Consider the following 12,485-nt stretch of genomic DNA (forward strand, 5'->3'; position numbering starts at 1 on the left):
CATGGTCTAGATCTGCAAAGGTGGATCTCAAGCAACCAAAGGACTTCTAGAAGAACATCTTTTGGTCAGACAAAAGGAAGGTAGAAGTATCAAAAAGTAGCTGTAGCAATGTTTGAGCACGTTTTTCAGCTGCCGGCCAACAATGAACTTCTCAATATACTGGACTGAAATGTAAAGCCGTCTGTTAGCTGAAGCATTGGTCATAAAATAGGACAACGATCAAATAGGAGCAACACATTTACAACAAAATTACTGAAAAAGAAAAGAATTAAAGGGGACGTATAAGGCTAAATTCACTTTTTTAGCCCTTAAATACTTGGAGTCTTAGGAGTACAGCAAATTTAAACCTAGTTTGTCAAGGTACTGGGTAGATATCTTTGTTACGCAAATATTTTGTTTGGGTCACATTTTTCAAGCAGTTCAGTTTTTCTATTCTCTAATATGTTTTTTTTTTTTAACAATTATGTCCAAGTATTTGCATAGGAACAATTGGTAAACAGACTTCCTGTTTACCAATTTCGCTAATTGCAATGTTGTAGTCCAAGCTCAAGGACGCCAAAGGTACAAGTGGATAAGAGAAATTGTTCGATGTTGGCTGTATTAACCCACAAAACCCTCGTTAAACTCTCCCCCAGCATCCTACAAAAAGAGACTGCAACAAAACGAGTTGTTCCCAGATGCACCTCAGAACAGGGGCAAAAGAGGTGCTGTGGGGCAACATCCATCCATCCATTTTCTAACATGTCTATCCCTTGTGGGGTCGTGAAGGGTGCTGGTGCCTATCTCCAGCTGTCAATGGGCGAGACGGCGGGGTACATCAGTCTATCGCAGGGCAACACAGAGACAGACAGTACAAACAACCATTCTCGCACACAGACTCACACCTAAGGAGAATTTAGAGAGGCCAATTAACCAAACAGTTTTTTGGACTGTGGGAGGAAGCCGGAGTACCCGGAGAGAACCCACGCATGCACAGGGAGAACACGCAAACTCCATGCAGAAAGGCCCAGGGCAAGGGTAGGAGTAGAACCCAGGACCTTTTTTGCTGCACAGCAACAGATCCAGTCAAAGGCCTGATCTCAACCTCATTAAAAAGCTCTGGTGAGACCTAAGGAGAGCTTCGCAAATATTTGCACCCTCAAACTGAAGCAACAATGTATAACAGAGTGGGATACCAATTCCTCTACAAAGACGTGACAGAGTGATTAGGTCATACAGAAATGATGACTCCAAGTAAATAATGCTAGAGTTGGTTCTACAAGGTTAGTAATGGAGTGCGTTTTTCACACAAGGCTTTTCCAAGTTGACTGTGGTAGAATTTGCTGGGTCTTTTTGTAGACTTGAAGTGGTCTTTAAATAATGTTAAACCTTTAAGGAAAATGTTTCTCATTTCAGCAAATACATTTCTTTAATTATTTGTATCTGCTGGGAATGGTCGCAGGTTGCTAACTTTGTTAATTCTGAGTTGCTGCTCTTTTCACTTTACTGTCTATGTAGCTAGTGTTAATTCTTTTTTCATACCATGTGCAATGCTTTCCATTTTAATCCCATACAATTTTAATCAAGTTAGTTTGACAAATGTTCAATTAAAGTGAGGTACTGGGACAACTCTAAATGATGTACAGGAATTCTAAATATTTCCTACTCTATTACTGGCAAGCCGAAAGATGGACCCAAAAGATTGATCCAATAGGTAAGTTACCAAATAATACAGTATATTCTTTATTTATCATCCCTTTTAGTGAAAGCTTGTAAGTAAATAAAGTTATCGTGCATTTTGAACATCCCACATTCTAACATGGGGACAACTTATGATTTGTAAACCAAAGTCAGCGACTTCGAAAAATCCCTGGGTGTCTGATGAGGACAAAAGAGGAACCGGTGTCATTAGAAATATTTAAGAGCAGCAGATGCATTGTTCATCTGCTGTCATGATTCTTATTATGACCACAGACCAACCAGTTAATTAGCTGGACAGTTTTCAGACAGAAGCAGCTGTGGGCAACATATTGAGAGAGGATATGAGGGAGCAGCCATTGGATAAAGGAAGAATAAGAAATCTGAGAAGAGTAAAAAGGGTGAGTTAGTGAGTCAGAGTGAAAGTCAGAAAGGATGGGGAGATCATCAAGAGTAATATGAACACAATTAACCCCTCTAATTATGGAATCTGCGTTAGTCTTTATTTGTTTTCCTCAAGCCATTCTCGCTATCAATGATTTCTCTGTACTAAACTACTAGGGAAGGTGCAGTACTTAGGGCTGAGAATGCAGTCGTAATAACTCTGTCCTCACTGAATGCAAAATATAGCTTAGAAATAGACCTTAGAAAACCTTTTAGGCTTTTGTGAATTCAACATGCTCTTTTCCACCAGTTTGATAAAGTATTACTTTTCTGCATCGTAATTTTTACCCTGCAAACTGGATAGGGCAAGGTTCAACCCCAGTCTCACAAGTAAGAGTATTTAAAAGAACAGATACAACTGCCTTCCTCATCTCTCTTTTAACCTATTAAGACCATAGTTTCAGAGCACATTTTTCTTTGAACCTTTTAATGGCAAATTATACCTGTTTATAGTTGTTCACAACACAAATAGACCTCCAAAACGAGAGCTGCACCACTCAGTTCTGTGGCCGACTTCCCGTCTCTAGTTTTTGTAAAGCTTTGATGTGCTGATAACATTTTTTCATAAACACCAGTCTGCATTCTTTAGAAATGTAGATCCTCTGACATTTCCAGAAGGTATCTCAGTGATTTATCTGACTTTCTACTTAACACCTCAATTATACTGAAAATAGTTTGACTCTTTTTTTTACTCAGTAACAACTTCCACATTGTCAGTGAAGATTGTCAGTGAAATCTGATAGCATTTTTGTGAGGTGCGTTCAATGACCGGAAAAATATATTGTTTTACTCTCCAATGGCCAGTCACCAGTCAGGGCCAATCAGGCTCATAATCGGCCGATACCAGTCAAAGGCTTTATTTCTTTGGTCTTCTGTCACTATTTTAGTATTTTACAAACCAAAAATACCCGCTAGCCTAATGCTATTAGCTTCCGGATAACATTTGTTCTTCCCGGATCCGCGACTACGGTTCGTTTCAAACATAAGGTTTGTTTTGTTTCGCTCCACCATCGTTTGATAGTGCTACGAGCGTTATTACCACATTAATATGGAACATTGATGTCAATTTAATGCTGTTTTTGTATACCTGTAGGATTAACCAATTTTATCGGTTGATCGCTACAGCGACCCCTAGCTTCTCAAAAGAATAATCACATTAATAAAATCAAGCGTTCCAAAAGTTTACTGATTTTTACTGGAGAAATCATTCTTTAAAATGTTATTTTATCAAATAATATTTGTTTAACTCATGATATGCATTGTGAATGGGTTGAAACACATACCAAATGTTTGGTTCTTTAACTTAGATCTGCAGTGAACCAGATTTCACTGAATCACTCTGATGATGGTTTTCAACCATTTTATTAGACTTTTTGTTTCTTTTGTGTGTACATAGTTCCTTAGCTCCTTTTTATCTTCCTTTTGCTAAGTAGTTTAGTTAAGTTTTACTAGCCAAGTAGAGAGGATTTGTTGATTGAAATGCAGATAAACAGCATTTTATAGTGATGTTCTCCGGATGTTCATTTTATTTCTGTTAATAAATTCTTGAACTTGAAGAGAAGTTATCACTCCTTTATTCCATAGGTGTGCTGAGTTTGCTGTTAAAAGAACGCCAGTGCTTGAATCATTCCTTTCAACTATTGTCCCAATATCAGCCCTTGGGCTGATATTCACCAGATAATACCTAACAGACAGAAAGTTATTTATTAAACATTAAATCACTTTAAACAGTGTGTAATAGCACAACACCTTCCACAAGCTGATTTTTTTCAGTGCATCTCTATCCGTAACACAGCTATTTAGCCAAATGTCACACAAACACACTTTTATCTGTTAGCGATTCAAAACTTAAAAGATTCTTGCATCAATGGGTAAGATAAAGTGTAGACAATATACAAAGATGCAACAAGTAAACCATTTGTCTAATGAAAAAAGTAAAAAGAACCCAGGAAAGATAAGATATGGTAGTTCTTTTTTTCTTCTCTGATCTTCCCCTGATCTTGGCCTACAACACTGTAGTAAACTCTACTACAGTACAATAGCCAGAAAATAAACAGTTTTACTCACCATAGCTGTTGACTTAAAATAAATTAATCCTTCTGTCCAATAGTTGTAATTTCCCCCCTTATCTTTACTATTATCCCAAAAAGTTTAACTGTGGTCATAGCTCCCAAAACAGTTTAATTTGCTTTACCATTATTGTATAGTTTCACAGAAGCAGCTAAGGCTTTTAAAGCCTTTTTTTTTTATCTTCCCCACAGCCTTTTCCAGTACAAACAGTATGTGGCCCAACAGTAGAACTACTTGAGCCAAAATGACTCTGTAATATTCACCAGTTGGCAGTCTCAGAATAACACTGTGTATATCTCCAATGTAAATCGTCAGTAGGGGGGATATACCCATTAACTACAAATCAAATCATGCTTAGATGATTAAAGTACCTATACGAGGGATCTCTTGTATTACTTTTGTTTTTTGGCAAAAAGTAGTCCAATAAAATGAAATCATTATTTTGTGCATTACTGGGCTGTACAAGCCTTGATGCAATGCATTTCTAGTCAGGGACTATCTGCATGACATCTGGATGTTCTTCTTGTGCATGTACTAGTTCCCCCCAGGTTCTTCCTCCCACCATCCAAAAATATGAATGCTAGCTTCATTAGTCACTCTGAATTGTCCTTTGTTGTAAGTGTGTGCATGGTTGCTTGTCATGTGAGTCTAGGTGTTGCCATGGGATAGAAGGTTGACCTGCCCAGGTTGATCTCTTACCACTTAAAGCTATATTCGGTAATCCTGTTCAAAAAACACTTTTTTGTTATACTGGGTGAAATGGCATTCCATCCTGACAGTAGTCAATACATTATGTATTCAGAAAAACGAGGTTAAAAAAATAAGAGCTGTGTGAGCTGCAGGTAGGGCTGTACGATTTTGAGTTTCAAAACTGGGATATATTTCAATCGTAATTGCTATAGCGATTTAATTTGGACTTTTTTCTGCATTAACCACAATCAACAAAAATACCCTGTAGAGAAAGTTGTTTGTAAACAAGGCCTATTTAAAACAAGAAATGTAACTGTTTTATTAATCAGAATATTCTTATTCAAGAGAATAGCTTGTTGAGTTGGACATCAATCCTTGTTGAACATAAAGTGCAAATGCAACCAACAAACAAGTATGTATTAAACAGTTTGACCAGCTAGTAAGATTCCTGAAAGTTTCTGATAAAAAAAGTATGGGTATATAAACGCTAAAACAAATAATACAATTAGATTATCTCACTGGTGCAACTCTCTTCCCTTCAATGTGGAGGCAAACCCACTTTAAACATATTACAGACACCTAAAGGACATGTCTTATCCATTAATTGTTACATAGGCAAAAATTGCAGACCTGTGCAATTTGGAAATACATTTTTTAAATTGCGATTATATTCCAAATGCGATTAATTGTGCAGCCCTAGATGCAGGGCTGTAAAAACTCTGACCAACCCACTGTCGTTTGCACCGAAGGACAGGGATTGGTCAGAGTACCCCTAAAAGAGGTACATTCTAAATATTGGGTTGTCATAGTAGAAGGCTAGGATATTTTGATCTATGTAAGATATCTTATTTTATAGTGCATTTACTATACATCCCTAGTGTTCTAGAAGTCTGCCCCAGGGGTATGATATACACACCCATGAGTCCATCTCTGCAGCATGAAGGAGTCTATAAATCTGTAAAAAAAAAAAATACATATATTTTGCATGCCTGGGCATTTTTGTGCCTGCATGCAGGAAATGTGCATGTCTGGTCTGAGCATGCGAATAGACGCTCTGTTCTGTATGCTCCGTGGGCTATGCCAGCTGGAATCAGAAAGGTTGACCTTGGTCATAAATATCTAATCAGTGTTTGCTGTCCATGAAAAAGTTCAATTTATTCCTGACCCAATGGGAAAATGCCTCAGCCAGAGCCTCTCTTGCAGACAAAACGAAATTCAACTCTGAGAGGCGGTGAGGGGAACCTTAACCTTATTTGGATGAAGTAGGACAGAGGCATTGCCTGAAAAAAATAACAGTTCTCATCATCTGCTGATGAGAAGTCATCACCAGGAAGCTACAGATGGATAGCTTTCACAAAAAAAACTCATTGTTTGTTTGGTCTGAAAAGAACTGTGATATGGTACAATGAAAAGCCATCACAGCCAGCAAAGTATTGGATATTATGTGTTTGATACTGTCTTACTGTCAAACTGAATAAACGCCTGACTGAAATTGTTGGCTCAGATACCACTGCTCTTGATTCTACCCTATTTCAACATTTGCTGAAATGAAAAAAAAAAAAAAAAAACAATACATTATAAGATGTTACAAAGGGAATTTCAAACCACATGCATGCAACATGGAAAGGTTCTAAGATACATGCATGTATGCTTCAAGTCCCAGTATGTGTAAAATAACAGAAAGAAAGCCAGGAAGAAATTGTAAAATATAGAGAAGGCAGGGGATAAGTTGTTGTCTCACTTAATGAAGCTTGCTACTGTGCCTGGCCTGGTGGCGGCCTCTTAGTGCTCTTATTTGCCTTATTAATATGCATGCTAATGTACCTATTTTATGGCCCAACAGTTCTGATTCACTTTAAAATCAATTATCCATCTGGTACACCCATACCTCGCGCGGGCTCAAATGTGTATTAATTTCAGCAAACATACATCGGCACAACACAATAAAGATAAATGCCTCGATTAGAGGCAGTAAACAAAGGAGCTAGGGATGGCTTTAATGAGATTTGGCACAAAAGGAGCTTACACTTTCTTAAATAATGAGCCTAGGGTCCCTTTTTCCAAATGCAAATTGTATAAAGGAATGTTTCGCTGTCCTTGTTCCAATTTCATTTAGATAAGAGTGTCTCCAAACAAGTTGGCTGTTAATATTCTCACATGAGCACATCACTGCCTTTCTGCCTGGCATCTCCCAGCGGAGGGAAAGAGTGCTCTCCTCTGTGCAGACACTTTAGTCTGTAATAAGTTCTGAAAAGTTCACTGTGCTTGTTAAATACTTCGACCAGATGAGATGGAGCTGGAAAAACGGCTTAGATAGAGTTGACAGACGCACTTGGCTGGACTGATCAACTGTTTTACCACCAACAACTGTATAATCACTTTCACAGAAAAGGTCACGCACGCAGTAACTGTGACAATTTAAGTAACTTTGTGCAGACAAACGATGAGATAAATGTGTGGACAAAGAGCGGATATAATTAATTTACTGCTTTTGAGAGTACAACAATTGATGTTGATTTTGAGAAATTGCAAAACAAGAAAATTCTGAAGGAGACACATTTTTTTCAATAAACCTTTTAAACCCCTTGATTACTGAAATTATTCATTCTAAAGCTTCGTTTCAGTTGCCCCTTTCAGTTTAAAACTTAAGCAATTTTTTTCTTTTCAACACTTGCACTTTATTTAATTTTGTATGCAATATTTGAGCAATTCAAATGCTTGAAAAGGTACAAACATGATTTAACAATGCCGTTCATCCCTATGAGGAGAGTATCCCAATATAAATCCACTGCATGTGGATTTGTGTACATTGGAATAGGATGTTATTATATCTTGGATTTTGCTTAACAGCAGAAAGAAAAATGTTTCCTTTGTGAAAAGAGTGAAGAAGAAATAGCCTAGATTATATTCAAAATGTCCAGTGATAACAACTGTTTGGTGAAACATGATCTGATGTAGGGATGGACAATAATTCAATATCAATATATATCGTGATATAACTTTATTCAATAAAGATGATATGACATTTCCGATATTTCAGTCTATGATTACAGAATTTGCCACTGACTGAAGTTCTGGGTTTTATGTAATTTTGTTTTATTTTTTAAAGCAACTATTTCTTAAAATTTTATACTAGAGGAGTTTTATGAACATTGCATAATAATTGTCATCAGCTTGTACAGGTATCTGTTGTGGGAATTATTTTCAGTCTTTCTGAAGTTTTTATTTTGTATATATTAATGTCATAATTATGTCGTATGGACCAAACCAAAAAGTTTTGACCATATCGTCCAGCCCTAATCTGATGACTTACTTATTTGTGTATTTTGGCCTTTAGACCAAAAGAAAGAAATGGTGACCTGAATCATTATCATAAGAGATTATACAAATGAATGTAGCTACAGCTCCCTGCCTGTTTTTATTGTTCTTATGTTTAAGAAAAAAATAATAAATATTTTTTTCTCTCTGTTATGTGAAACATAGCAAAAACCTAATTTAAAAATAACTACATTGTTATCTCTTTAAAATGGAAAATTATCTAGTTGTAGTAAAAATGCTAAAGCAGTAGCTTTGAATTCATGCGCTTCAGGGGGGAGGAACCATTTGCAGGTGCACCGTTCGCTTTTTATGGAAAAAGACATTAAGTGATGGCAAATCCATTTGGTTTAGCCATACAATCAAATTATATGCATATGGAATGTGAACGACAAATAGATAGCTAGGTAGATAACTAGACAGACAGACACATAGCCAGATAGATGGGAGGTGAGTAAGGGGGCAGGGAGGCAGAGAGTGCAATGGTGTTAAATAAAAAGGGACACAGGCATTGGCTGGATGGTAATGAAGAGGGGTGGGTCGGCAGCTGAGGTCCCTGTAGATGAGATCTCTCTCTGACATGTGTGTCCCCTTCATTACCCATTAAGGGGGGCACAGTGATGAATCCTTAATATGACATTACACCAATTTTCCTCTTCATTTAGTCTGCTAATGTGCTGGTCTGCTCCTATATGCCCAGGGGCTGCCTGTACCAGACTCAACCCGAAATAGACCACAGTGGCCACCGGTGGCACACCTTGAAGCAGCCTAATTAGGGGCAGCAACCACCTAATAGAGCTTTCCAGATGAGGGTTAGTTTACTTAGTTTGTTTTTTTTTTAGCAGGTAGTAACTGATGGCTGAATGAGGTGTGTAGCTGACACTTTATTTGAGACATCTACTGCGGACATTTGATCACGCTAACGATAATCTTCAATGCAAGTTATTGAGATTTTATGAAATAAACAAAAACAAAGGAGCAGATGATTATGAAGTACAAGGAAGATAATTCATGGCCTTTAAAGTTTTTTCGGGAAAAAATTCAGATTAGCATTTTATCCCCCGCACCCCCACCCCATGTGTAATTTTATGTATAAAGACAACTCTTCTTTGAAGGCCTCAGATGTTTGTTAAAGAACAGTAGTGAACGACCAGTATCATGAAGACCAAGGAACACAGCAGATAGGTCAGGGAGAAAGTTGTAGAGAAGTTCACAGCAGGGTTAGATTATAAAAAAAAAACATCTCAAGCTTTGCACATGGCCACACGCAACACAACTCAATCAATCATGCAGTAATAGAAGGAGTATGGCACATCTGAAAACCTATCAAGATGTCACCATTCATCTAAGCTGTCAAGAAGACAAAAGAGAGCATAAATCAGAGAAGCAGCCCAGAGGCCAACAGTATCTCTGGAGGAGATGCAGAGATCCCCAGCTCAGGTGAAAGAATCTGTTGACAGGACATATATTATTCATGCACTCCAAAAAGCACTAGTCCTTTTTTTTTCTCCTCCAAAAACCATGTAGGGGACCCAGAAAACATGTGGGACTAAGATAAGACCAAAACTGAACTCTTTCGAGTACACGCTAAATGTTCTGTGTGGTGAAAAGCAGTGCAGAAAACCCTAAACACACCATCTCCATGTTGACACACAGTGATAGCAACGTCATGCCGTAGAGCTAAATACTGAGTAATCCAAGATGAAAACCTGTTATTTTTGCAACAATTCTTCTACTTTACAACTATTCACTACTTTGTGTCAGGCTTCCACGTAAACATCTCCATTGAATACAATAAAGTTTGTGGTTGTAATGTGACAAAATGTGAAATTAGTGCACCCAGTGTGTGTATTCCTGCTTGCAAGTTACAGCGAGAGTAGATTTGAATCCAACTTACTCAGCATGCCCATCCCCAGCATGAAGGCATCCATGGTGTAGGGCAGACCCCGGGCTCTCCCTCGCGTACCTGGTGGGAACATCACCTCCTTGGGCTGGGCCTTCTTACATTCTACCTATGTACACAGACAAACACAGACACACAGATGCACACACAAAGATAAACCATTAGACTGTGTAGGTACACAAGAAGACAGATCTGACAGGGCTGTCTCAGCTCTTAAAGCTGGTTTTGTGTCTGACTCACACACAGCTAGACGTTTTCCATAGGCGAGAGAGAGAGAGAGAGAGAGACAGGAAAAAACACCACTAAGTCAATCTGAGCTGCTCGCTGCCCACATTTTAGAGAAAAGACTCGAAGGAAAACTTAAAATCGTGCTCCTCCTGTATTAAGGCAAAGGTTATTGCTCCAGTGAGCATGTGCCCAGAGCCTCAGGGAAATACAAGCTAAAGACTTTTCAGAGTTTTGAGACATCAGAGTAGGAGCGGCTCTGTTTCGACAATGCTCTTAGCAGCAGATCTTCTTTTAGGAGTTAAACATTAAAATAACCAAAGAAGTAATACTTGCAACAAAAGCAGTTTAATTCGGGTTTTGCAAATGCGGTCTTTCAGATGGCAAAAAAGTTTTTTTTGTGTTTTTTTCTGTATTCTTGGAGTTGAAGTCCCCAGTGTCCCACAGCCTGATTCCACCTGCAGCACTCATCTGTTCCCTGCATTTATTCCTCTCACTCTACTTCTCACACATATACAGGTTTGCTCATTTCCCATCTCACAAGACTGACATCCCCTCCTCCTACATAACACATATCAAATGAGGGATGTGACAGGGGCAGATGAGGGGAAGAAGAAAGATGAGAGTCCTATTTACCACGTATCCATCCTATCTGCGGGAATTATAGCAGTTGACGGCGTTGCCTCGGCCCTGTGTCTCTCGGTTGTTCTTTGGTAGGCTGAGTCCGTTCACCATGCTGCACAATCTATTTGCTCCACTGCCTGCTTGGCATCAGCCTGTCCATCTGTTTGTCTGTTTGCCTCCTGGCTCTCGCCTGCTTCTCCCCACTGCCTCCACTTAAGCGGGGCTTTCTCGGCTGCCGCGATTCACATGTCATCCCGGCCTGCTGCACAAGACAGGCTCCTGCACCAGTGCAGCGTGCACATCAACTTAAGGTATAGCTCGACACCCCGTATAAATAGGTCTGCAGCTCCTGACAAGCCAGTGGCGAACATTATTATTCACGCAGAGCGATAGGCCCAACATGCTACCGCAAGTTGCCAAACTGAAGAAATACTTCATGCCTTGAGAGGTTTTCCTGCTGAATCGATAGTGTAACGAACGCTGTATACTACATCTAGCCGAGAACAAGACATGTAAAAAGAGAACACTAATGAAAAAAGGTTTCTATCACAGAGGGGAAGTTGCTGCGTTGCAAAGCTGTGATTTGTTGCTGTTAGCAGGCCCTTTTATTTGAAGCAGACCGACTAAAGTACACAGTTCCCTCAGCCACTTTGTAGCTGTCACAGCCACTCTGGCCTCCGCATTCGCCTGGTGCGGTTTGACATTGTGCTGAAGAGAGCGCAGGCAGTCCTATCGTCAAGAGAATGACCCCTGGCATGGAAGCAGGAGCTGGCTGGGACAACTTGAGTGTGTTGGAAATCTCAGCACACTGCTGGGATTTTCATATGTTCACATGGCTGGGTGACAAATACAGTCGAGTTCCACCCACGCCGCAGACACGCTGCCGTCTGATCAGCCGTCCTACTGTAACCCCTGCCACTTCCAGCGAGTTGGACGCTCAGGTGGCCTGCTGGGGGTAAGACAGAGCCCCGAGTGTGAGTCATGCCTACATGCTCTCAGATACGAGTCTTTGATATTCAGAGTGAGGGCTCCTTGTCATGGATTTAAAAAAAAAAAAAAAACAGTCAGAAGCCAAGATCTGTGGTGGTGTGAGCGTGTGGGTGTTCACCTGCTTCACAGACAGAGAAGTGTGTGTGAGGGCGGCAGGCAGGAGCTTTCAAGAGTCAGCTAAGTTAAAGTAAAAAGGGGGAAAAAAAAGGGAGAGAGGACACAGAGACAATTCAGCGCCTGTCAATGAAAAGCTACAAAAGGTTCAGCAACTGTGAGGACGGAGATTCAAATTTTGCCAAGTGGAAAGTTTTAGCGGCTGAACCTTGAGCGGCTTAAGAACACTGTGTGTACAGGTTTTGGCCAGAAGTGTTTCCCAGAATTATAGCTTGTTGAACTTGTCAAGGACTTTTGAATTTATAAAGTCGCTGCAATAATGTGCTGCGGAAAGTCCTGGTATCTGGCGCCACGATATAAACATCAAGGTGGCATTGTGCAGCCCTGTGCCCTGTTGGGAATGGCAACACCCCATTAACCTGCCTTGACTTTG

General features: G+C 39.6%; 1 protein-coding gene across 8 annotated transcripts in view; it reads right to left on the minus strand.

The window, feature by feature from the left end:
* msi2b (musashi RNA-binding protein 2b) overlaps positions 1-12,485 on the minus strand; it is a 381,083-nt gene that overhangs the window by 73,221 nt on the left and 295,377 nt on the right. For all 8 annotated transcript variants that reach the window (XM_036143324.1, XM_036143330.1, XM_036143327.1 and 5 more), the window contains exon 9: positions 10,094-10,208. In XM_036143324.1, coding sequence (XP_035999217.1) covers positions 10,094-10,208 — 115 coding nt within the window. The remainder of the gene's footprint in view (positions 1-10,093; positions 10,209-12,485) is intronic.

Source organism: Fundulus heteroclitus, chromosome 11, assembly GCF_011125445.2.
Source record: "Fundulus heteroclitus isolate FHET01 chromosome 11, MU-UCD_Fhet_4.1, whole genome shotgun sequence".
NCBI lineage: Eukaryota > Metazoa > Chordata > Actinopteri > Cyprinodontiformes > Fundulidae > Fundulus > Fundulus heteroclitus.